The 25,320-nt window shown below is 32.6% G+C and overlaps 3 protein-coding genes and 1 pseudogene across 3 annotated transcripts; all 4 read right to left on the bottom strand.

The window, feature by feature from the left end:
• Positions 1-6,596: 6,596 nt before the first annotated feature.
• LOC108721349 (odorant receptor 13a-like) lies at positions 6,597-12,778 on the bottom strand. The gene is given in 8 exon segments (XM_018445868.1): positions 6,597-6,644; positions 6,792-6,947; positions 7,034-7,147; positions 7,491-7,721; positions 8,934-9,270; positions 9,739-10,004; positions 12,477-12,728; positions 12,731-12,778. Coding segments are annotated over 8 exon segments (1,452 nt in total).
• A 2,381-nt stretch (positions 12,779-15,159) lies between these two features.
• LOC108721342 (odorant receptor 4-like) lies at positions 15,160-17,730 on the bottom strand (annotated as a pseudogene).
• Positions 17,731-19,276: 1,546 nt separating this feature from the next.
• On the bottom strand, positions 19,277-21,580 carry LOC108721335 (odorant receptor 4-like). The gene is made up of 6 exons (XM_018445844.1): positions 21,324-21,580; positions 20,612-20,954; positions 20,052-20,288; positions 19,822-19,935; positions 19,511-19,666; positions 19,277-19,327 (listed from the first exon to the last, which is right to left on the bottom strand). The coding sequence occupies exons 1-6, from the start codon at positions 21,578-21,580 to the stop codon at positions 19,277-19,279; spliced, it is 1,158 nt and encodes a 385-aa protein (XP_018301346.1).
• Positions 21,581-22,704: 1,124 nt separating this feature from the next.
• On the bottom strand, positions 22,705-24,405 carry LOC108722139 (odorant receptor 4-like). Its single transcript, XM_018447090.1, has 5 exons — positions 24,082-24,405; positions 23,574-23,810; positions 23,160-23,273; positions 22,861-23,016; positions 22,705-22,755 (listed from the first exon to the last, which is right to left on the bottom strand). Exons 1-5 carry the CDS (start codon positions 24,403-24,405, stop codon positions 22,705-22,707), a joined length of 882 nt encoding a protein of 293 aa, XP_018302592.1.
• Between the last annotated feature and the right edge of the window lie 915 nt (positions 24,406-25,320).

The raw sequence follows: 25,320 nt of genomic DNA, 5'->3' as shown, positions 1-25,320 counted from the left end.
AAAACGCACTACGAACTGGATGATTTTGCAAGCGGCCGCTATTTTAATCCGCGTTATGAAACAACGGCAATACACGGATTTGCGGCGGTGCGATTTGAATTTAAATTGTTTCGGAATTACGAAAGACGTAGCTACGCACATGCGGGATTTGACGGAGCTCCCATCGATGATTTTTCAAATACCTCATATGGAAGCGGATACAATTTGAAAATTAAATTGTTGCCATGGAGCGTGCACTTGACATTTTTCAAGCAGCGTGAAATCGACGTTGAGAACTTTAGTGCAACTTCGCGCGCGTGCCAATTTTTGTTTGCTCATTGGTATCGACAGCTATTGCGAATTATTACTTCAAAAATAAATAGCACGTAGAGAGAGCTTTGTCTATTCCTGTGCACCGGACGTATTATCTTTCGTGCTGACGCACATCAAACTATAACGACGTTAGTTTTAAACATTTCATCTCACAATCGGAGTGTCGCTTACGAAATAAAGCTCTAGATTTACAAGAGTAGCGCGAAAGTGGGCCATTTTTGACCTAGTAACTAGATCATGTTATAAGAATTACTAAATACTTATTGGACTACAGCCATTAGACTGTAAAAATGACAGTCAAATTAGTCAATACACTAAACCAAAACTGTACGTAAATACAATAAAATATTTATTGAATTATGAAAAAATAATGAAAATTGGTCCAATAAATCTTCATCATGATTTAGGTTATAAAACTATTACTAGAATTCATTGCAAAGATGAATATATAATTATATAAATGAATTCAGTTATCGTATCAATGAATTAACTACATTAAGTCGGACATTAAATCGGACATTAATTAACGATCATTCATTGGACCAAAAATGACTAAAATTTTTTTCAGTGTAGGAATGTTGTTGACAATTCGGCTAAGATCGCGCTACTCTTGTAAATCTAAAGCTCTATTAAATCTATTTTACAATTGCGTAAGCATAGTTGTAATGCCTATTGCACACTGGACGCGATAAGCAATGAGCGACGAGTGATATCTAATGAAAGCTTTGCTTTGCATCGTCACATGAGAAAAAGCAGATCTTTATCGCTCGTCGTTCATCGCTCATCGCGTTCAGTGTGCAATAGGCATAAGTGGTTGTAGTCGCAAGAATTGACGAAGCACAATAGAATATTCTCCTCATATTCGGCTGTGATTGGTTAATTCTTACAACTACAACTATTTACAACTACGCTCACTCAATTGTAGAATGAGCTTTACGGAGATCTTCTTGCTCTTCATCGCGGACAATTGAAAGTGGCGAGCCATCTACTTTTTTTACAACGGAAAGGAAGATAATGACATGAAAAGGTTGAAAGATGGAAAAACAGATCTCGCGAGAAGTGTACGTGTAAGGATAAGAGAGCGTACGATCGACAAAGTGTCCTTCGGGCACAATCGACCAACACTTTGTCTACCGTCTTGTCCTAAAGCGAGGGGATGGTCCTTGAACGCAGAAGCAGTTCGTTTGCTTACTCATATCGAGAAATGTGTATTCGTGTGCTGACCATCGTGAGTGCCGAAGGCACGTTCTCACGATCGGTTGTGTTTGATGTGTATGATAAAGATAAACGATTATCGTCGTATATGAACTCGCTATCTTTATGAACTATGTTGAAACATGCAGTCTACATCGCGTGGTTGCCTCACATTTTGAATATGCGTCAATAACGTGTGCACTTGTAATATACTTACAATTAAATTATACGCGCGGACGTTAATCACGTCGCCAGAGGAAAAAAGAAGTTACATAAATCGGTCTGATCGTACATGTCAGCTCTAGTGAAAAACCACCGTGCTTTAATGCATGTTAATTGCGGTCGAGTAATGCGTTCAGTATGAATTTTAATTCTACCGATAGCCATTGCAGAAGTAAGCATTATGTGACCGTCGAATGATTCATGAGTGATAACCGGAGGGTAACTCATGAATTATAAACCAGTTTTCTTATCGTACTCGTTTACATATTGTAATCATATTGTGTGAATTATGAACAACGGTTGTATTAATTTCTCTTATTTAATCTCGCTTACATTAAAAATATAAATCGACTGAAAGGTATTATATTTTAGAAGATTAGAGTAATCATTGTTATCACGTGTGTTAATAATGAAATTAATAACGAAATTGAAATAATTCTTCTCACTTCAGTACTTGTGCTTTACGATGTGATTACACAATCGTTTATATTTACACGGTAGAGGAAAGGTTTACGAGATCTTCGAGGACTCCGTAAATTAAATATAAATATGTATTACGAGGCAATAAAGCAACTGAACTCTAAGCTTTCGACAAAGGAGCCATACCTTCTTCGAGGATTATTGAACAAGCGACTACAAACTTCCTTACAAACTTCCTCTCCTCTACGCATGAGTATTGCGCCGTTTTTCACGAAATAACAGAGAAGTCGGTACTCACGTGTTGCAAGGCGGAATTTGATTTCCGCGACATTCCCTGCGAGCAAAGTTCCAGAATCGATGCCACATGTACTTATTTCATCTAAAAGGAAGAAATAAATTTTCTCTGACAGGTAGAGTTCAGGATTTGCGCGTTCTCCGTAGAACATTATTGCAGCATATTACGCACTTTAATAAGATACAAATTAAATTTTAACATATTGAAGAAAGAGTCTGGTAATAGTTAACAATTGTTGGGTGAAATAATTCCAACCAAATTTTCGATTAATATACCATAATAAAAAATAATTTTACTTTTCTATGTAAATATTTAGTAAGTATTTCTGAACATAATAATATCATCAACCATAATACTAAATATTTAGAAAAATAAAATTATTTTTTATTGTATTAGTCGAACACTTGACTGAAATTATTTCACTCAACATTTGCTAAATTAGTTATTATCAAACTCTCTTTTCAATGCATTACGTTTTAATGTTATACTTACAAAACGATATAAATTGTAATTTTTAAATTCGATCTTCCAAATATTGCAGTATATAATTCTAAATTCCAGCTTCTAAATAAAATTTATATTGTTCTCGCCGTACACTAAATACGAACGCGAAATTCGCGTAATTCGCTAGACTTGAATGCTATGTATGATGTGTTGAACGAAATACACCCTTGTGGATCATCGAGTTGCTGAGTATTCGGAGCAGGGGTAATGGGACACGTAATAACATTTGTAGGGTCACGTAACGATCGACATGTCACATCGTCGCTTTATGGATTCAGCGACAACCTCGTAGACTGAAATAAACGAGAGCAGAATAAAGATAGAACGCGCATGCTGCGCTTAAAAACTAAGAGATAACTGGAAAATCAGAGATTAAAGAGGAAGTAGAACAAGATAATTAATGGACGTTATGATGGATGGACTGCCAAAAAGAATCCTTTAATAACAAATAAACAGTTCTAATATAACAGTTTTAATAAAAAAAGGTACACTTTACGGAAGAAACATATTAAACGAGAACGATATTTAATATTCATTTATATACCTGACAGTAAAAACCTTCGAGTATCCCTCATATGTATTTCTCGAAGATGAAACATTATAGAGAAAAGTTCTTCTTCGTTAAAAGTTCTCTATTGTGCAGAATGTCCAAATGTTTAATTTATACTCCGGAATTCAATTGAATCGCAGTTCTTTCAACTCTCGACCTAGATTACAAAATGGTCGCAGTAATTTAGTATTGAAAATCATATTTTAACGTGAGAAAAGTTCATTTACAAAATGAACATGAGCTATGCATAGACAAGTCCGATAACTTTTTAAAACTAGTATTTATATTCGTGTCCGTGTCCTATTTATATCCGTTCATTATTTAAACAAAATGTTTAAATGGAGGTGGAAACTTTATTCTTGGATTCATAAGTGACGAGATCACCGGAGCGCGAAGTAATAAATGGAAGCTTGGAGATACGGCAAGACCGTGTGCAGACAAAACAATAAAAGTGGATAAGGAATAAATAAAATGAATGAAAAAGGCGGGGAAAAAGAGACGGAAAACGGTGAGGAATTGCGGACGAAGGAACAACTTGAATCGAGAGACAAAAAGGGGAAAGAAAGTGAAAGAAAGAAGGAAAGGAAGACAGACGGAGAAAAAATGTTGGAGAGAACGAAGAGCTGTGCGAGAGATGAGAGTGAGAGAGGGTGCGAGTTTATAGAGGTTGAGGGCGGTAAGCGGAAGAAGGGGAGAAGAGAGGGTGCTGCAGACGCGCCACGACAAGGGTAAATGTACGTACGAATGCACCCCGGATTGGCTTCGGGATGGTTTCCATGGAAACCAATTCGCTCGGCCCGGGGAAGTCGTCGTCGCCGCTTCCACCACCGTCACCGCCACCACCACCGCCGCCGCCACCACCACCGCCACCACCATCACCATCATCACCACCGCCACCACCGTAACTGCCACCACTAGCGCAGCTTTCCCCGGAAAATCGTACTGCCTCTAAACGTCAAAAAGTTGGAAACGACTGGTTCGCTCATTACCTGCGGGTACTCGCACGCGAGATCTCCACTTGTTGGAAATTCACGATGGAAAAGTAAAATTGTCAGCCAGGTCTCCTTCGATATAAAAAGCTCGATTAAATTCAGTAAATTGTATTTGTTTTGACGGACTTAATTTTGGTCTCGATAACGGACTGCGTTTTAAATAGTGAAGCACATGATATATATATATATATATTGAGTTTGTCTCTTATTTTTTATTTTTGACCCACATTTCGCATATGATTGATGAAAATAATAAGAGGAAAATACAGAAGCAAATTAAATGCATAACTTTTACAATAATTTATAAAACCTTTATAGTAAAATTTATTTATATTGTGATAGGAAGGCTTTATATTAGAGAGTTTTTGCAATAACGTAAATTCAGATACGGTGAACGCTAAAGTCACGCTATCTTTTTCTTAATTAGTTGTTAAGAAGAAAATAATCTGACCTTAGCGTTCACCGTATCTAGATAAACGCTATTGCAAAAACTCCCTATTGTCTCTAGAAAGACAACTGTACTTAAGTAACAGATTTACTTTTTGTATAATTTCTGAAAAAAATTTGATGCGTAAATCTGATAAAAAAATAATAATACGAAGGCGCCTAGTCATGTAATTTTTGAAAAGCCATAGCAGCAGATTCATTGTATGTACACAGATTAATTAAATGCACGTTTTTTTTGTTGAAAAATTATTTAGAAATATTAAGTCTTTTTCTGCTTGGCACATTTTATGTAGTTGCATGTCAATAAATTCAAGAAAGTCGTAAGGAAGTTGAGAATATAAATGCAAAAATCAAGAATTTTCAGCGTGTGATGATGAGAAACTCGAAGAGAAATTTACGACGCCAACGTTCCGACTCCGATAATTCCGTACTTAGTAAGATGTGGCGACATCGCCGCATCGTTACATAAAATCTGACGTAAGCGAAAATTCATAATTTACATTGTCAGGATATAATTCTTAGACAATCTAGAAAGTTCATCCCCTACAGCGATATAAAACCGCCGCAGGGAATAAAAGTTTTTATTTTGAAAATTACACTCTCCGTGTATGTAAAGTAAATCTGTAGAGAAATATTTTTGAACGAACATATTCTGTACAGTATCAGATTCAAACATAATTATGAATAATTAATATTTAAAAATATTTAATATAAAAGTATGAAATTTTTCTCTCGTCAAAATATTTAATATAAGCAATTAGAACTGGTGATTACAGAATAAAATTAGAAATGTACATTTGTAATAAATGGTCATTTTACATTTTCATAAAAAATTCAATTTAAAATCTAATTGGAAATGAGATTTCATTAAGGAACTTTTGTGGGATAATATCATGTTGGAATTCTTTAACAGACAGGAAATTGTGTACGAAGGATAGAATTCCACAATTCCCCTATACATTACCTTGACACGGTTGACGTATAAGATGTGTATTTTTACCAAACGACATGAGGCATAAATTCTCTTCTCTCGTACCGGGTGTAAACTCAAAGTTCGCAAATTGAACGACCGCGAGGGGCGATAGGATTACAGCAACTTGTGCTACGCAGACACGGTCGTCTCTAATAAAATTGTCCCTCCGGGGGCTGATTTCCGTTGCCGTGTGAAAGCGTCCTAATTGTATGCGCGAAATAGCGCTGAGTAATCTCAGTATAATTTCATTGGCGTTGCGATCTATTCGTTCTGGCCATCTGGCACGATCGCGCGGTATCGCCAGAACGAAATACATGTGAATATAACGAGGACGGGGGAGAGTTCCCGATGTGCCGGCGTCGGGGTAACTTCCGCAATTTAGCGTAGAATGACGTTTCAAAGTTCTTTTAGGGGATGAAAGCCCGGGACATGCGCGTCTTATAAAAAATATTTTCTTTCCTCTGCCTTCAGAAGCAACGGCATATTTTTTATTTAGTGAGCTGATGGCGTAAACTGTAAGCGTTTAACAACGTTTGCGTAAACATTATTGCAATAAAAGGACGTTAACCAAAGGTACGTCAGCTGATCATTGACTTTTATTCAAAATAGAATAATCTTCCATTTTATTTCAATTTTCAGCGATATCAAGTAATTTAATATTAGCAATTATCTGTTATAATTACATCTTTACAACGCGTATAGCACAGAGACATATGACGCTGACGATTTAATGATCTACGACAAACAAAATTTCTACGTGTATAAAAAATAAATATTATTATAATTGTATACATTTCTTTTTAAATTCATAATTTACACCTAGCGAATGTAATAAGGTACACAGTTTCAACAATAATCCGAGCAACGTTACGTAAAACTTACATTCGCGAACTGTTGCAAAGAGAGATTCATGAACTTGCCGACGGTGATCGTCAGTTGTTTTTGTGACCTCATTATCAGGAATAGAAGGATTCGATTTTCGCTGGGAGTCAAATCATACCATACAGACTGGTACGCCGCGTCGCCGATCATCTTGCTCTGCAGGAAGTCAAGTCGAAGCGAAAATTCGGAACGTGGAAAATAAGAGAAATAAAATTGCCATAGTAAAGTCAACAGCCGCTCACCTTGATACTTAAGTATTCGCCAGCAAAACAGAAGATAAACGCTTCTAAATTAATGACGACGTAAAATAAAAGAGATCTCACTAACATAGAAGAGCCTTCATTGGCGCCGATTGACTGTAATATTGAAAATATGTGCACGATCGGATCTTTTCTACCGCGAAATAATAGTAATTACTAATAATAGTAATTACTTTTAAGAAATAATAATTGCGTTATAAAAATATTAAAATTATAATTTATTATCACACATATTATCACAATATATATATATATATATAATATATATACATATATGCAATATATATATACATACATGTATGTAAATAAAAATAATAACATTTTATATAAACAATAACAATTGATTTTCGTAAATATTCGATGTATATGTGTTATTAATATAAATCAGAAATGTGTGATTATTAATCTGTGCTGTGAAAGAGCCCTTAAAATTACTTACGTTTACGATGATAAAGCCCAAACAGCATATAACGAGAGTATTTGATATGAATTGGGCTAGCGCAATATATGAGTATAGATTCTCAATCTTTTCGGTGAAAACGATGATGTTCTGATGTTTTCGAATTAAGGAGCCTATGGTAATCATAGAAACAAATGGTTTCTTTTCCTTTGGTAAAATGTCCAATAATTTTTCTCGTAAAATATCTATTTGACCACCTACATGAAGCACCTAGAGATTTGATTCTATTATCCGTTCACTCTATAAATTTTAATATTACCTAATAAAGTATTAAAAAAATATAGGGGCTGGTTGTCACAAATTTTAAATAATGATTTTTAGGAAAAAGTGACTAAATTTTTAAAACACTATATATATTATAATACACCTACATCCCTTAGGTATTAAAAAAAATATTAAAATACATCATCGTACAAATAAACTTTATTTAAAATTAAATAAACATTTAATTTTAAATAAAGTTTATTTGTACGATGATGTATTTTAATATTTTTTTTAAATAAACATTTAATTTTAAATAAAGCTACAGAAATGTGACAATTATAGTTTCGTATTCGGAGTTGATTGTCACACGTGTCAGAATTGGCAAGTTACATATTTTATATAGATAAAACATACAAAAAATACAATTTTTATTTTAATGTCAGTTCTATCAAGAAATAATAGTAATTATAGTATTAATATAAGTAAAATAATTATTTCACTTATAAAATACGTAACTTATTGTACATGTATTAATTTAATTAAAAAACGAAATAGGAGAGAAATTTATTCTTCAACTTCATTTTCTTAAAAATCGTTGTGAGTAATATAAGAATATTTTTGACATAAATCATTATGCAACAATTTAATATTATATTAATAATTTAAAGTAAAAAGAAGAGAATGCTCTTCATATACTAATTGAGTTATTAGCTTTTTGACAATCAATCTTGTATGATAATCTTCCCTCATCTCTGCTAAGGCTATATAATATTATATATTAGATAACAGATATTTTAATACTTTTATTGAAACAGAGATTTATTAACAATTTTTATAATTTATTGGTATATCCAAAATTTTTCAGATAAAAAGAAATATTTTCATAGAAATGTATCTAATAAATATTAAATATTAGGTATGTAAATATTTTAATGAGACGGTAACCTAACAATCAATATTTTTAACATTAATTAAGAAAAGACAAATAAAATATCTAGCATCAAAAATTCGTTTAATAATTTCATCAAATCAATACTCGCTTAGAAATTAATTTTTCACAAATAAGTTTTTTCGAATTTTTCTTAAATAAATTGAAATGTACTACGAACAGTTATCGCAGTAACGCGAGCTATCTCTCGGGATGCACTCCCGGGGGTAATCTCAGTCGGGAACTTGAAAATCCCCCGGGGGTTGAAAGCCTCCAAGGCTCCAACTTACCAGCGTAACGAGCAGTGCGCTGAGCACACCGATCACGGTGGCGGCCGTCATTTGATGCAGGAATTGCGTGGTCATGACGACCTCGTATATTGGCGACGTGCCACTCTCGAAGGGTAACTCCATTTTGAGAAAAAGTTCACGATCAGCAGCGTCGACGACGTCGTCGCTGCGCAGGGCGACGACGCCAATGCCATAGAACAGCACGGCCGTTGAGTGCAAGCCGATGATCAAATTGGAGAAACGATGCGAGAGATTGGCCACGTTATTCATGCTGTACAAGGCATCCCCGCATTCCTTCCAGTCCGTCGCGATGCTCGCTAACACTTCGTTGAATATTCTAGGAAGAATCGGTTTCGTGCAGCACCGCGAGAGCGAAGATGTTCCCCCCTCGAAGACTATGATTAGGACACTATTTGTCTCTATGCGATGATGAATGATGAAGAGGGTAGGTCGAAAGATGCGAAGGTGGATATCGGTATCATTGTTGCTAATAACGATATTCCCCAATATAATAACGATTACAATAAGAAAGATAGTGAAGGAGGTATTAAAAATGTATTATTTGTAAATTGTTGAAATGATGTATTACGAGAAAAAAAAATATGTCATTTACCGGAATAATGATTTCTAAGTGTGCTCGCAAAGCTTTCTCATTATAAAAAACAATCACTAATTCTATAACCTTTTGAAACGATTTAATGATAATTACGGATGCATGCGAGCTTCGTATTATCAAACATTTGTTCGATTTGCGCGATCGTGAAGTGCAAGTCATGAACTGCAAGTAGCGACGATGCGGACATACCGTTGTTTTGTCCAGAAAACAATCAACTTGACACATAACAAACTGTATGACAGCGTCGCGCTTAGGCCATCCATCAGCTGTGAGATATCCTCGGAATTAAGGTGCATCGCCATGTGGCGATACTGAAAGATCTGTGCGACTATCATCGTCGTGGTCCAGAAAAGTCGACTGATGATCGCGTAGGTCGCGCCTGGCCAAATGCCGACGACTCGAAGTCCGATCTCGATCGATCGGGTAATCGTATTAGCAGACATCATTTGACAAGACTTAATTCTCGATCAATCGCGAACACTTTATGACATAATCGATAAGTCGAGGCTAAAATAAGAGTAGACCATACACGTTCTTCTTTAGAAAATCTCTTCCTTTAAAGGAAGCGCGAGAGATACTTATTGTAAACTTTTTCAAAGTGAGATATCAGAGATTTTGTTATCGGTTTACGGAAAATAATTATATATAAGTATAATTAATTATCAAGAACGGAGAAAGAATGTTTGGTACCGGCGCGTTATCAATCGACGAGGATTAATGAAATGAATCCACAAAGCTCACAGTTAACCAAAACGCGGAAGGTACGTCAGCGCGATTGTAAAACAAATTTATGAACGATAGAAGCACGAGACATGTCCCTGTAGACGCTGCGGATGAACTGAAGGATGCCGGAGGGTTACTTGCTACGAAACCTACCTTCGTCCACCGTCGACCGGGTAGGGGACAGCTCATTAAATATTTTCATCGCTCTGTGTATGATAAAATTGTCGTAGCGCGTGTCATCGGCGATCGCCGATTTTACGGATGGAAGGGAAACCGAGGGACCGTCCTTCCGCCCTATGCGCCGAACGATACGATGCCGTGCAATTTTCGTTAAAAATGTACGATCACGCAGGAGGTCGATGTACACAGGTCCGGTTTATAATTTTATAGTACGTCGAAAAATCATGCGCATTGATCTAAAGAGAGACAAAGAAGTTTCCGAAGGGTCGCATCGGGAAGGAAGGGAAGTTCGCGGGATTCGTGGAAATCGAGAATTTTAAATAGATTTGGAGTATGTATTTGAAGAACTATATATTGTGTTATACGCTCATCTAACTAGTGAGTTTATATATTATTGAATATATGATCTGTTTTCGACAGACTTGGCTATCTGAGTATTTTAATATTTGTTCAGTTGAAAGGTAAAGAGATAGAATGTGACGATCATCTCATCTCCAATAATATAGATAAATACGATCCCATAGCATTTACGACCTACAACAACGTGTCAGAATTTAATATATTTGTTACTATATACTGAAGCTATAGCTTTATAAGAATATAATACTTAATAAATATAATAGTCTGCAACATCTAAATATGATAAGAGGAGCTATGTAAATATAAACCTCTGGAAGATATATAATTACGGTAAATGTGTTATGTACAAAATCAGGGGTGGATAGTATTTGAAGTATATGTATTTAAAATACGTATTTAAATACATTTTTGTATCTTGTATTTCGTATTTAAATACTTTTTTGAAAGTATTTTGTATTTTGCATTTAAATTATGTAAAAATTTTTCTGATGAAAGTTAAAATCGTACCATTGTTGACTCAACCTGTTTATATTTGGTAAATAACAAAGATAAATGATACATCATGCACATCATGAGTGAACCAGAACGCACCTCTAGCGTTGTGTCTCAGCATTATTTTCTTATTAAGGCTCAGATTCACAACTTACGGTTAACTCTTAACCGAGGTTCAACTTATTCATTATCTCTTTTCGATTCGAGAATTGAAAAGTTGTGTTTTTCAAGAATCTTATTATAATTTTCTTTTGAATTATTCGATGAACAGTCTTTCACTATTGAAATTCTTTCACTATGAAAGGCTGTTTATAGAACAATTAAAGAGAGTTGTCGGTAATCTAATGGCTTAGAACGCTTGTACGGAATACAAGAGATTTCAACTCCTGGCCAAGGTAATATTTTTTGCAATAAGTTTAATTCCAGTTTTTTCAACATATTAACATCTTTGAAATATGATGCCTGATTGAGCATCGAAATTATTAGAATTTAATTTAATTCGCGAAATTACTACAGTGGTTTAATTATGTTTAGTCCGGAAATATTTCGGTACACAGTTCGTTAAGCTACAATTGTGTGTATGTCAAGTACATATATATCATATTTAGTGATTCAAGATTGAATCATTTAAGCATTTTAAGATCTAGCTTCGACCAGGGCTCTAATTTATCGGTGTATCTCTCACATATACGGTCTAAAAAATGATATTATTAATTAAAGAGAAGATTACAGTAAGAATTATTTATCCATAGTGTTTATTGTCGTGCTCAATATTTTCCGAAAATCAATTGATCTTCTGATGTTTTCGAATAATTTTGTTCATAATGATAGTAAATTTTTATTTGTCAATGCTAGTTTCGGGTATCTTTGCAAACCAGTAACGCAGGATACTTATTTGACCACTCACGTATAGAGTCTAAAAATAAAGAACTCACTACCTATTTGAAAATGAAAATTCATGTTTTTAAATTGTAGTAAGTTGCAAAAGTACTTTTGTTAGTAAAAAATTTGACTAATTGTACAGAACTGACACTAACGTAAATACTTTTAAAGTAAATTAATTTTTCTTAAACATAAATTTTATTTATTTTTATTATAAATAATTGTGCATTTGTATTAATTACTTGTATACTTGTAACTCACCAAAGATAACAGTAAACTATTTATCAAACCAAAAGCACAGAAAGGACCCAGGACATACTATATATCACTTCTATGATTAACACAATTTTGTACATAAACTGTGTACTTATATGAAAAGGAACTTTCATTTTATGAATGTGAAGCAGTTCGGTCGTTTGATCGGTGACTTCAACATCGGTCAACATGACACTCATGCCATAAGAAAAACCGACCATTGTGTGAATAGTCACGACCGTGTTGATAATCCGATCCGATGTTTTCGCCTTGCCTGATGTCTCGTGCACAACTCAACATTATTGTCAGCGCAATCATTCCAATCTTCTATTATCATTGTCAACGTTTCGTTGAATATTCTATGTCATGTAAAATATAATAAATTATGCTATGAATTTAATGATTTCTTAATCTTTGGATCGTAAAGCAGTGTGACAAAATTTTAATTTCCCGTCTTTTCTTACTTTCCGAAATTGAACGACAATGCAAAAAGAGAAAAAGGAGCATTCGAAAAATACTACTAAAAATGAAATAACATTTACTCTTAATAAACATTAGAGATTTTAAGCAGACAGTATACGAATTGATAAAATAAATTGATCAAATAAAAAAATAACAAATGTGTAAGTACAGCTCTATCAAAATATATTTACATATTATTTCATTAATTGCATTGCATTTGTTACTTACCGCTCATTTAATCAAAAGAGAATGAATTTGACGATTAATTTCAAGTATGTTAAAAATAAAAAGCTACTGAAACAATCCATCAAATCAAATACATCGTTGGAATTATAAAGTTTTGAGAGATATTAATAGTGCCAGAATTGAATGATTGTTATCGTAATAAACCAAAATGATCTACACAATGTAACGCATGAAAAGCCTAGCCATATATCAAACAAGATGAGCATAAATTTTGTCGTGCGATTAATTGTACTCTTACGAGTCATAATTTCGTATTTATTCTTACCTGTCAACTGTATATGTAAATTATCGTAAATGTGGATGACTTAGGACAAGTGTAGGTGTCTTGGCACAGCATGTATTTTAAATTCAATCATGGAATCCATCCATGAGTCTCTAAAGGAAGTTCAAAACTAAACTTAACTTCCTTTAGAGACTCATGGATGGATTCCATGATTGAATTTAACAAAAATATATGCTGTCCCAAGTCATCTACGCTTGTCCCAAGTCACCCACATTCATGGTAGTGTATCAATATATATACATACACGGTATGGCAATAAAATTCGGTGAATATTCTTATATTCAATTTGTAAACGCATGCAGCAAGTTGCGGCATTGTACTTGTTATAGATTAGCGAATCTAAAAACACATTTCTGCATGTTGCACACCTGCCCTTAACGAATGCGCGGCTATGTTCAAGCGTAGACTAGTAACGAAGGAGCACACATTCGTTAATAAAAATGGAAAAAAAGAGCTAATATCAAGTTCTGTTTTAAATTGGGCAAAACGTATCGGAAACGCACTTAATGTTACAAGTTTATGGAAATGATGCAGTAACGTAAAAATGTGTGTACAGTTGGTTTGCCCAATTTAAAACAAAATTTGATATTAGCTCTTTGTTCCATTTTCATTAACGAACGTATGCTCCTTCGTTACTAGTCCACGCTTGAACATAGCCGTCCATTAAGGGCAGGCGTGCAACATGTTGAAATGTATTTCTAGATTCGTTAATCTATAATAAGTACGATGCCGCAACTGGCTGCATGCGTTTACAAATTGAATATAAGAATATTCACCGAATTTTATTGTCACACCGTGTATATAGTAGGCAAGAATACGTTCAAAAAGAAATAAAAAAATATAGTTTCATTAAATATATATTTTCTGTCTACAACTTGATGTTATATCAACAAATATCGAAGTGAAGACTGGGAGGTCGTAAGAGGTCATTACACAGGTGCACCCCTAAGCCAACAACCAATAGAAGTTACTCATTAAATATTTTTATCGTACCATGACCACCAATGTAATGCCGCTGCTCCTCCTCACTTTGATAAAAGAAAGCTATAGGCAGAATTAATTCTCTCCCCTCTCTCTCTCTCTCTCTCTCTCCCTCTTTCGTACACTGGTGATCACAAACTGTTTGCCTTAAACATGCAACGATACAAACGGACGTATAGGCGGGGCGACGTATGTGCGATGGCAAATCGAGCTTAGAAGGGATCCTTTGAAAAGTTTTTGAAATCTAGAGGGTGAAAAGACTTTGACGAAGAAACAGAAAACTGTATTGCGATGCTACGAGACGTGTATGTTTTTTTGTGTACGCAATATCTGAATGTGCATTGGTGTAGCGATATTTGCGAGAGATTAATTAAAAACCTATGGATATCGACTGATGAATATAAAAGTAAGTAGTTCATTATGGAATAAAACTGGGGCATGTTATGTATGTCACACGATATCGTATAAAACCATTTAACAGTGTCAATACTAAAAGATACCTATTTATTTGAGAAATATCGATCTGTTTCGAATTTGCTTTGCCTAACTTTAACTATGTGTATATTACATTTCAGAGTTTCAGATCGCAGTTTAAATTTCGTATCATGCTTTTTCTAAATTACTCCAAATATTTTTGGAAAATGATTTGCATTGCGTGTGTTTTTGAACTAACGTAATGTAATTTGCACATTATCTGTGTGTTTTATAAATACCAGCTGAGAAGATCGACGAGACGGACATAACGTTTATTGCATCGCCAACATCACTGATAAATATGATCCCGAAGCATTCATGACAGTGTCACTTTGTTTTACAAGTAAAAACTATCTTTATACATAATTATAAATTTGTAACAGATATCAAATGATCACAAACAAGCACATTTTAAACAATGTCGTAAAATTTGAAATTAATTAAATGCAAAAAATTTGAATAAGTTAGCCAGTTCTAAGAATAAGAAAAGTTAATACATATTTTATAAAAAAACTTTATATACATGTATATATAAAATATTTGTTATATGCAGGATGTTCGGCAACAGGTGGAAGAAAATTTAATAAGAAGTGACTGTAATAGACTTGTGATATTATAACTAAACTACTGAAATAATATATCACAAATCAAATAAGACGAAAATCAAGAATAATAAGATTATGATTTTACTAATAATATTATATATTAAAGGCCTAATGCCGGTCGAAGTTAGATCTTAATTGCTTTTAAATAATTCAAAAAATGTGAATTATATATATACTATATATGTACTTGCATATATATCATATTTGTAGTCATATTCACTACGCACCGAAATTTTTCCGGACTTTACAAACACAGCTAAACTACTGAAATAATATCATAAATTAAATTTTTTATGTTCAATAGACATCTATTGTAGAAATCTTAAACTAATAGAATCTGTAAATAAATTTTAATTATTTACGTAAAGATGTCTAAAGCACGTCTATATTTAAACATCTGTATTTAAAAGATAATTCACCACAATTTTGTTATTCTCAATGTCTGTCTTATTTTATCATTTAGAATTATTTCCCAAATATTCTCGCACTTGTTGTAAAACATTATACATCCGAATAATGTGCAAAATTAATTTATATTCTACGCATAATTCTTATACTTGTAAAATATTCTAAGGAGAGATCAGCCATTTTTCCAACAGTGAGCGTTAGTTGCTTTTGCGATCTTAATATTATAAATGATAAGATACGGCTATCCTCAGGTTTCAAGTTATATCATGCGGTTATTATATGCTGCGTTTCCAATCGCTTTACTCTAGTAAGATGGAAATAATGAGAAAGCTTTTCAGTACGTTTTATAAAAATTTTTTTAGTCTAATGATAATTTATTTTTCAAATATTTTAATTTAACGAAATTTAGCATCATTTGTAATCATCATTATAAAAGTCATTTTATCGCTAACCTTGTTGTTCAGATATTCTCCAGCAAAGCAATATACAAACGCTTCTAGATTTGTCCCAGCGAAAAATAGAATCGATCTTACTGCTCCATTGCATCGGGTGTACCAATTGCCTATACATGAAAAAAATCGTTATTTTGTTATGCAATTATAAAAATAGTTGCCTTTATTTACATACCTCTGTTATAAAATACGAGGAAATTAATTAAAGTAGTCGTGCGCTTCTTAGCAAGCGACAAGCAGTAATTATTAATACATAATATTTTAACCTCAATCTTTTACTCACGCTTACGATAACAAACGCCAATGAACAAATCAATATCGAGTTAACCATAAATAGCACGAATGCTATGTACGTGAACAGTTTTTCTACATTCTTTGAGAAATTAATAATTTTCTGATGTCTCCGAATGATTTCATCCGTTGTGATTGATTGGTGCTTCTTTCCACTTTCCTTAGTTCCGAAATTCATCAAACAGTAACACAGGATATTCATTTGACCGCCTACATGTAAAACCTGAAAATAAGAAATCCGTCGCTTATATTAAAATTATAATTCTCAATCTTCTTTAAGTATAACTCAGATAATCAAGCGTGTCCCAACAAAATCGTACAAATCTGCTTATGATACTGGCAACTTGCTGTATATTCGTCTTCAATGATTTCAAATATACCGACATTGTAGCAGACAACGATGTGTATATATGTATTGCTAGCGGTTTAATGGCAATTTAGTAGCATTACCTCGCGTTGTCAGTAATATGATTGCATTGCATGATTTTATAGATTATTATAACAACATGACGGCAACAGCATAAATTTTGATAATGAAAATTTTAAAGTTGTCGGTAAGTTGCTGGCAAGTTGCTACTTAAAATTGTCATGTCGTGAAGGCATCAACTTGCCAACAAATGCGGACACAGTTGCTGCAATTTTGGTAGTAACACATATTTATTTACACACAAAAGCTCTGCTCAGATTTCAATATCGTTAGATGATTTATTTCTTTTATAGTTGGTATCGTTACAACTATCGTTCGTGATAATTGCTTATGTTCCTTAACTTACCAATATTACAAGTATAGAATTTATAGCACCAGTACCTATGCTTGTCATGGTACAAATCACAATTTGCATTAATAAGATTATTTTGTAAGTTCTTTCTGTGTTCACGTCAAAAGGAAGTTCCATTTTGTGTACAACAACTCAGATGTGGGATCGGTGACATCAACGTCAGTCAAGATGATATTTATGCAGTATGTAAAAGCACTGAATATTTGAAGAAGTACTATCACGAAATTAATGCGATTCGACAATTTTGCCTTGCGTATCATTTCATGCATGTAGATTTCATTGTTGGCACAACTATCCCAGTCTTCCATCATCAATTCCAAAGTTTTGTTGAATTTTCTGTGGATGATTTAGTTCGTCGATTATCCTATCGATCACAAAAAAGATCATTTTCAAGTTCTTAAAAAATTATCATCTCCCAAATGTTACTGGACAGTTCTAATAATATGCTCCAATTTTCTCGAACCAGTTTCCACGCTTTTTACATTCTTTTTAATTAAATGGAAATGCAAAGCAATATTAAACACATGTAAATATACATGTAGTTACTAAACGCAATCATATCTTAAAATGTGATTTGATTAATTAATACAAAATGTGATTTAATTAATTAACACAAAATGTAATTGATTAAATCAATTAATTATAGATTTTCTTTCGTCATATTAATTGTTTAAAAATACGTCACACGTCACTTAACTGTCATTTGATTATAAACAATTTATATCATTATTTATATCATTATTTATATCATTATTTACGTCAATCATTATACTTACCGTTGGTTTAACCAAAGCACAATAACCTTGATCGTGAATTTCATATATGACATAAAGCTACTCAAACAATCCATCAAATTGGAAAGTTCATCGGAATTAAAATGTATAAAAAAATAACGACAATGGTAGAACTCCATAATTATTGTTATAATAATCCAAAATAGTTTGCCAAACGGAATGCGCGAATCTGGCCATATTCCGTACAAAGTGCAAATAACTTCTAGTGTGCGATCAATCGTTCTTTTATGGATCATAATATTCTGTTTACTTCTTTTTCTATACGAGGGCGAGCACAAAAATGTATAACAAATCCTTTAACGAAGTAAAAGAAAATACAATGAATTTGATCATGTACTTCTGCCAGACGTACGTTTCGATGGACTGACGTACATCACACAATTGCTGCATATGTAAAGACTGTGCGTTCCTAAGTGGTCATCACACGAATTTACCCTTGAACTGTCGACCAATGGAAATAGCTCATTAAATATTTTTACCGTATTCTATGTAAACTGCTCATATATTTGTTGTGGATTCTGACAATTTTAATAAAAAGGAGGAAACAGGTGGGGTCATTTCTCTCTTTCTCCGAGAACCGATAACGCAAATTGCTCTCTTTAAATAAGCAATGATGTGCGTGGACATAGGTACGGTATATTCGACTGCGAGTCATACTCAGTGAGCTTCGAAAATATTTTAAAGTTTGGAGGATGACAGAGAATAAGAAAATGAGAGAAAATTAAATTACTGCGTATTTATATATCTATCTTTGTGTGTATCTTCTACATTGCGAAATCGATTTGAAGAAAGATCCACGATTTTGTCTGTCCATAAAAAACCGAGATGCTATAGCACTTTTAAACAGAGAACTGTATAGTTTACCATAACTTCATGTATCATATTTCATTAATAAAATTATCTTTATCGTAAATTATCTTTATCTCATAGAATAATATTTAGCAAAACACGCAATATTACAATTTGTGTTAATATATAACTAGTGAAGATATTTACATGTCTCTCTCTCTGTACCCGCTTCACGACTATTGATTAAAGATTGTTGAGATGAACGTGATGTTTATTGCATCGCCAACAACACTGATAGGTAGGACCCCGAAGCATTCATAATCTATAACAATGTTGTTTATACATTAGGAATTGATATTTAAATAGAATATTGCTATTACGAATAAAATATTTTTATATCAAAATGCACTGATAAAAAAGAATTTTGTCTAGTAAATAGTGAATATATATTGTTCAATAGTGATAGAGTTAACTATCAAAATTTTCTATTCTGCTTAAATCTTACACTTGTAAAGGATTCTAAGGTGAGATCCATTATCTTGCCAGCTGTTAGCGTCAATTGTTTCTGTGATCTTAATATTATAAGTAACAAAATGCGACTATCTTTAGATTTCAAATTGTACCATGCACAATTGTACGTTGCAAATCCGATCTCTTTGCTCTATGAAAGTAAAAGTAACAAAGATGCTTTGTAATATTACTTTAATAATAAAATTTAATTCTATGTCTTCTTTTATAAAAAAAAATACATAAAATGATCTACGTTGTCATTAATAATTTTTTTTATTGTTATAGTAATTACTTTTCATCACTGACCTTACTATTTAAATATTCTCCGGCGTAACAAAATATGAATGCCTCCAGATTTGTTGACATGAAAAATAAAAGACATTTCATCATCTGCTCCACGACATCGTCAGTACCAAGAGCCTGAGAAAATAAAGAAGATATAATAGCATTATGCATTATTTAATGCCCGAATATAATCAAAATTTATTTTTACAGAATATACAAATTTCTTTCCACAGAGTAACTATTGTACTTACGGTTACGATAAGAAAACCCAGCGAGCACATTAATATTGTGTTTGATGCGAATAACAATAACGCAATGTACGTGTACAAGCTCTCAATATTTTCTGAAAATTGAATAATTTTTTGATGCTTCAGAATAATCTCGTTTGTCGTGATAACGACTGATTTTTGCTCATTTTCGATTTCTTTAGGAATAAATTCTGCCAACCAACGTTGCAGAACATCCATTTGTCCACCTACATGTATAATCTGAAAGAGAAGATTCAATTTTTAATTAAAATTTTTTTAGTACGTGTAAAAATAATCAAACATCAATAGTTTATGTAGAAGAATGAAACAAAATATCAGCAATTTTTATAAATATAATTTCCAAAAATATATTTAACAAAACATCTTATACAGATAACATATTTCACGGAATCGGTCTTTAATTTTGTAGAGTTATGTTTTTGACATTAAAAAGCAAAATATGAATATATAGATATATTATTCGACGAAAAGGACGACACAAAATTTCAAAATATTATAATTATATATTTTTAGTTATAACTACTTATGCAATTATAACTTACCATAGCTAAAAATATGATATTTATAACACCAGATGCCCAATTTGTAAGAATCATGTGGATAAATTCTATGATTAACACTACTCTATACATTTGCTGCGTATTAACGCTGAAGGGAAGCTTTACTTTGTTGATAAGTGGCAACTCGATTTTATCTGTAATATCGACATCAGCGATGATAGGTCCTATGCAATACGCAGTAATCGTCATCGTGTGAAGGATGAATATCATATTAGTGATACGATCCGATATTTTTGCCTTGTCTGTCATCACGCGCATGCCGACATCATTTTTAGCGCAATCACTCCAGTCGTCCGTGATTAACGTCAAAGTCTCCACGAATTTTCTGTGGACGATTGTTCCTCGATCATGCTGTCGAATTCAAATAAAAGTCCTATTCATCGCGTCACAGTGAACCGTATTTTTATTTCATCTCCGAAACAATATTGACCATCACTGTCTTTTTGCAGCGAAATTTTGTCTTACATATTTTTGTAATTTTCTTTTTTTTCCACAAAATTAAGTAATAATAAAAAATTAAATAAGCGCAAAAAGATAATTATAAAAAGGGATTTGTAATTTTTTAATGCAATATTAGGCTTTTGATCTTAATAATTGCATATACCTTAATTAATATTTATACATCAATAATGAAATTATAAATGACAATGACAAATTTTTTATTTAAATAACATTGCACATTCGCTTTACTTACTGTTGATTCACCCAAAACGCAATGAGTTTAGTGATTACTTTCGCGTGTGCTAAGAAGCTGCATAAGCAATCTACCAAGTTAAAAAAATTCTGCACATTTAAATGCGTCGAAAAATAGAGACAATGACACAGTCCAATAAATCCTATTGTAATAATCCAAAATAATCTGCTGATTAAAATAATTATTCTGCCTGAACCGATGCCACACCAAGGAAGCATAAGAAACACTACGCGGTTAATTGTGCTCTTGCGAGTCATAACCCTTTATTTATTTTTGCACTCGGTTTGTTCAGGCAAACGCATTAGAAAATATTTAATAGAGTAAGAATTGTTAATGGAGAATTTTTGAGAAAATTAAAGAATTTAGAGATATATCTCCCAATAACAGCACAATGTATATCATTGGACACTCTGCGTAAAGACTGATGAGCTGTGGGTGCACCTCTGGCAAATCAACCAATGAAAGTTGCTCATGAAATATTTTTATTGTGCGTGCAAGTCTCAAATACATCCGTCATGTTTCCTTGAAACTTTGTGAAAAAAAAATGAGAATAAATAAGATATTCTTCACCCGCCTCGGGTACTGACAATGCAGCTATGAAGTGCGTATGTTAAATATGTAATGATACATGTGGAGAGGTACACGTATCGTCCGTCCTACAAGAGAATGTCGACAATTTTTGTCCATCGCAGTATTACAGCTTTTCCTAGAAATCATCTACTGGCTAGTAAATGGACGATAATGTTTCATAAGAAACAACTGGTGGCAGTGCCGATGCGTTGGCGATGTAACTATTGATTTTATTGTCTTAGTATTGTATCACATTAATTCGCGATGTTAACGTCACGCGGCAAAAATGCCGATTCTTGAAACATAATTACTCTGGTTTTATATATAAAGTTGCATATAATTCTAATTATTTTTCTCTATTATGTGAAAAATTTTTATCTAATACAGATAAATCTCTCTATTAAGAACTTTCTATTAAAATAATATTGATATGTGCATATCGTTATATATATTTATCGTGCAAAAGGAGATTCTTTCGCAGAGATAATAAAATATTTTAACATTTTATCCTTAAATTGTGCAAGGAATAAATCCATGATTTTTGTAATTAATATAAAATCTGACTACGTTATACGATGTATTGTAATTTAAGAAAAGACGCGAATTAGATTATTGTACTAAATTTATATTTGGAGAAATATAAATATACTATATTACAAAATGTGAATTCCTAGAATTACTAACATATAAATAATTCCCCAGGTAATAAGCTAATGTTATTTATCATTATTTTGACATTTAAAATGGCACCTTTAATATCTTGTTACCTGAGTCATAACACTTTTTTGTTAAAAAAAATTGACGTTCTAGTTTATTGCATTGCCAATAATACCGATAGATATGATCCCGAAGCATTCATAATCTAGAAGAATATTGTATTAGAGAATTCAATATTTTGTTTTTAATATTACTAAAAAATACTTTTTGTCGTGAAGACGACATTTTTATGTATAAATATAAATCTTACACTTGTAAAAGATTGTAAGGATAGTTCCATCATTTTTCCAGCTGTAAGCGTCAGTGGCTTTTGTGATCTTAGTATAACAAATAACAGGACACGACTATCTTTAGATTTCATATTGTACCATGCACAGCTGTATGCCGCAAAACCGATTTCTCTACTCTATAAAGATTGAAATAATAGAAAAATTTTTAATGCTTTAGTATTCTCTTTGTAACAGCTTTTTTAATTAAATACAATATATTGTTATTTATTAACATTCTACGGTAAATATTAATATTTTTAAAATAAATTTTATTGCTAACCTTGTTTTGCAAATATTCTCCAGCATAGCAAAACATATATGCTTCGAGGTTCGTTATAAAGTAAAACAAAAAAGATTTCACTAATTGCTCTGACGCGTTGGAGCTACCGATTGCCTGTGATATTGTGCAACAATGGTGTGAGAAAAATTATCAAATATAACACTAGTTAGTATTAAATATAACACTAATATAATACTAGTAATATACAAATGTATTATTATTAAATATAATAATATATTTAATTATTACATTTCATTACAACATATATTTTATTAAGTAAATGTAATTAATAAAAAAAAATTAAATATATAAAACAAATTTAAATATTAATAAATAAGTTAATATTTAATATTATATTATTTGCAATTATATTAAGAGAAACACTATAAGTTTATATTTAATAATCTTACTTACCGTTACGACAAGGAACGCTAGCAAACAAATCATTATCGAGTTTGACACAAATAGCACCAGCGCAATATACGTAAAAAGACTTTCGATATATTCTGATAAACGTATAATCTTTTTATGCTTATAAATAATTTTAGTCGTTGCGATGGCGACTGATTCATCTTTACTTTCATCCTCGGAGGATACAAGTTGCGTTAACCAGTAACGCACAATATCGATTTGGCCAGCTGTATGAAAGGTCTGAAAATAAAGATCCCATTGCCTATGGAATTAATCAGAATCCGTGACTACAAGTTGTACAAACTGCAAAAATGGATATTGTACAGAATAATATTATCAAGATCCACGGAAATAGTAAATAATTTAAATAGCATAGTTTATTCCAATTTTTGTATCTGCCATGTGCATCGAGCTTTTAAATGATATACAATGTAGTTACAAATTAAAAAATTTAAAAATTGTTTAAATTATTTTCGCGATCTTGAATATCATTTACACATCCACAACTTACTAGAATTATTAACAAAGAATTCATTGCACCAGACGACCAGGACCACATCATCAAGAAAAAGAATTCTATTATTAAAATACATCTATATGTGCGTTGCGTATTTATGTCAAAAGGAACTTCTATTTTAGTGAAAAAACGTAATTCCGAGGTCGTGTTATCGGTGACGTCGACATTGGCCAGGATGACACCGATGCCATGGCCAGAAACTGTCATTGTATGAAGAATGAGTATTAAGTTTGTAATACGTTCCGATGTTTTCGCTTTGCTTGCTGTCTCATGCAAGCTGATATCGTTATTAGCGCAATCACTCCAATCCTCTTGCATTATTGTCAAGACTTCGATGAATTTTCTATGAATGGTGGTGTTCGCCGATCATATTGTCGATCTTAAAGCAATCTTAATTTTCGTGCTGTGACCATGTTTTAGATATTTATTATTCCTGAATGTAATATATGTAAACCAACCCTTCACGTATTCCAATCAGCAAAATTTAATGGAATACTTTTATAAATCTTTTTTTCAATTTTGCATATATATGTTACTTACCGCTGATTTAACCAAAACACAAAGCATTTAAAAAGCATTTTGGAATGTGCCATAACGACAGGCAGGATGTCCATGAATTCCCAAAGTGTGGCCGAATGCATACGTATCATAAAATAACGGTAGTGACAGTACTGAATAATTATCACTGAAACGATGAATAACGTTCTCAAAAATAGAACACATGATGCGCCTGGCCAAACACCGCTCAAAGTGAGTATAAATTTTGCCGTCCGATTAAGCGGATTCTGACGATCCATAATTTTCTGTATGAAAAAAAAAACGATTTTGCTAAAATATTTAAAAATTTAGCTAGATATACAAATCTGAAAATAATTTTGTTAGATCATCAAAATAATTATGTAAGAAACTCAAGTATAATGAGCAATACTGCAAAAAACTTCGATATTCTGACAACAAGCTTGAACATCCTATATAATTATTTTAACAGTTCGATAAAATTATTTACAGATGGGTATCGAACTAAATTTTTACATACTTCAATACCGTTTTTTTCGTATATTCTTTTTATTCTTGCCCGCATGAATAAGTTCGTCAAAATATGTGACAGATAACAGAATGAAAATCTTCGGTAAGACAAAAGAAATATGCTTCAACCAAATGTGTATTTATCTTTGATGGACTGTTCGGTGAAATATAGTTTATATTTTGATGGAAACTATACATCACAGAATA

The sequence above is a fragment of the Mycetomoellerius zeteki genome, unplaced genomic scaffold, assembly GCF_001594055.1.
Source record: "Mycetomoellerius zeteki isolate Tzet28-1 unplaced genomic scaffold, Tzet1.0 scaffold105, whole genome shotgun sequence".
Classification (NCBI taxonomy): Eukaryota; Metazoa; Arthropoda; class Insecta; order Hymenoptera; family Formicidae; genus Mycetomoellerius; species Mycetomoellerius zeteki.
This window is presented reverse-complemented; position numbering and strand designations above follow the sequence as displayed.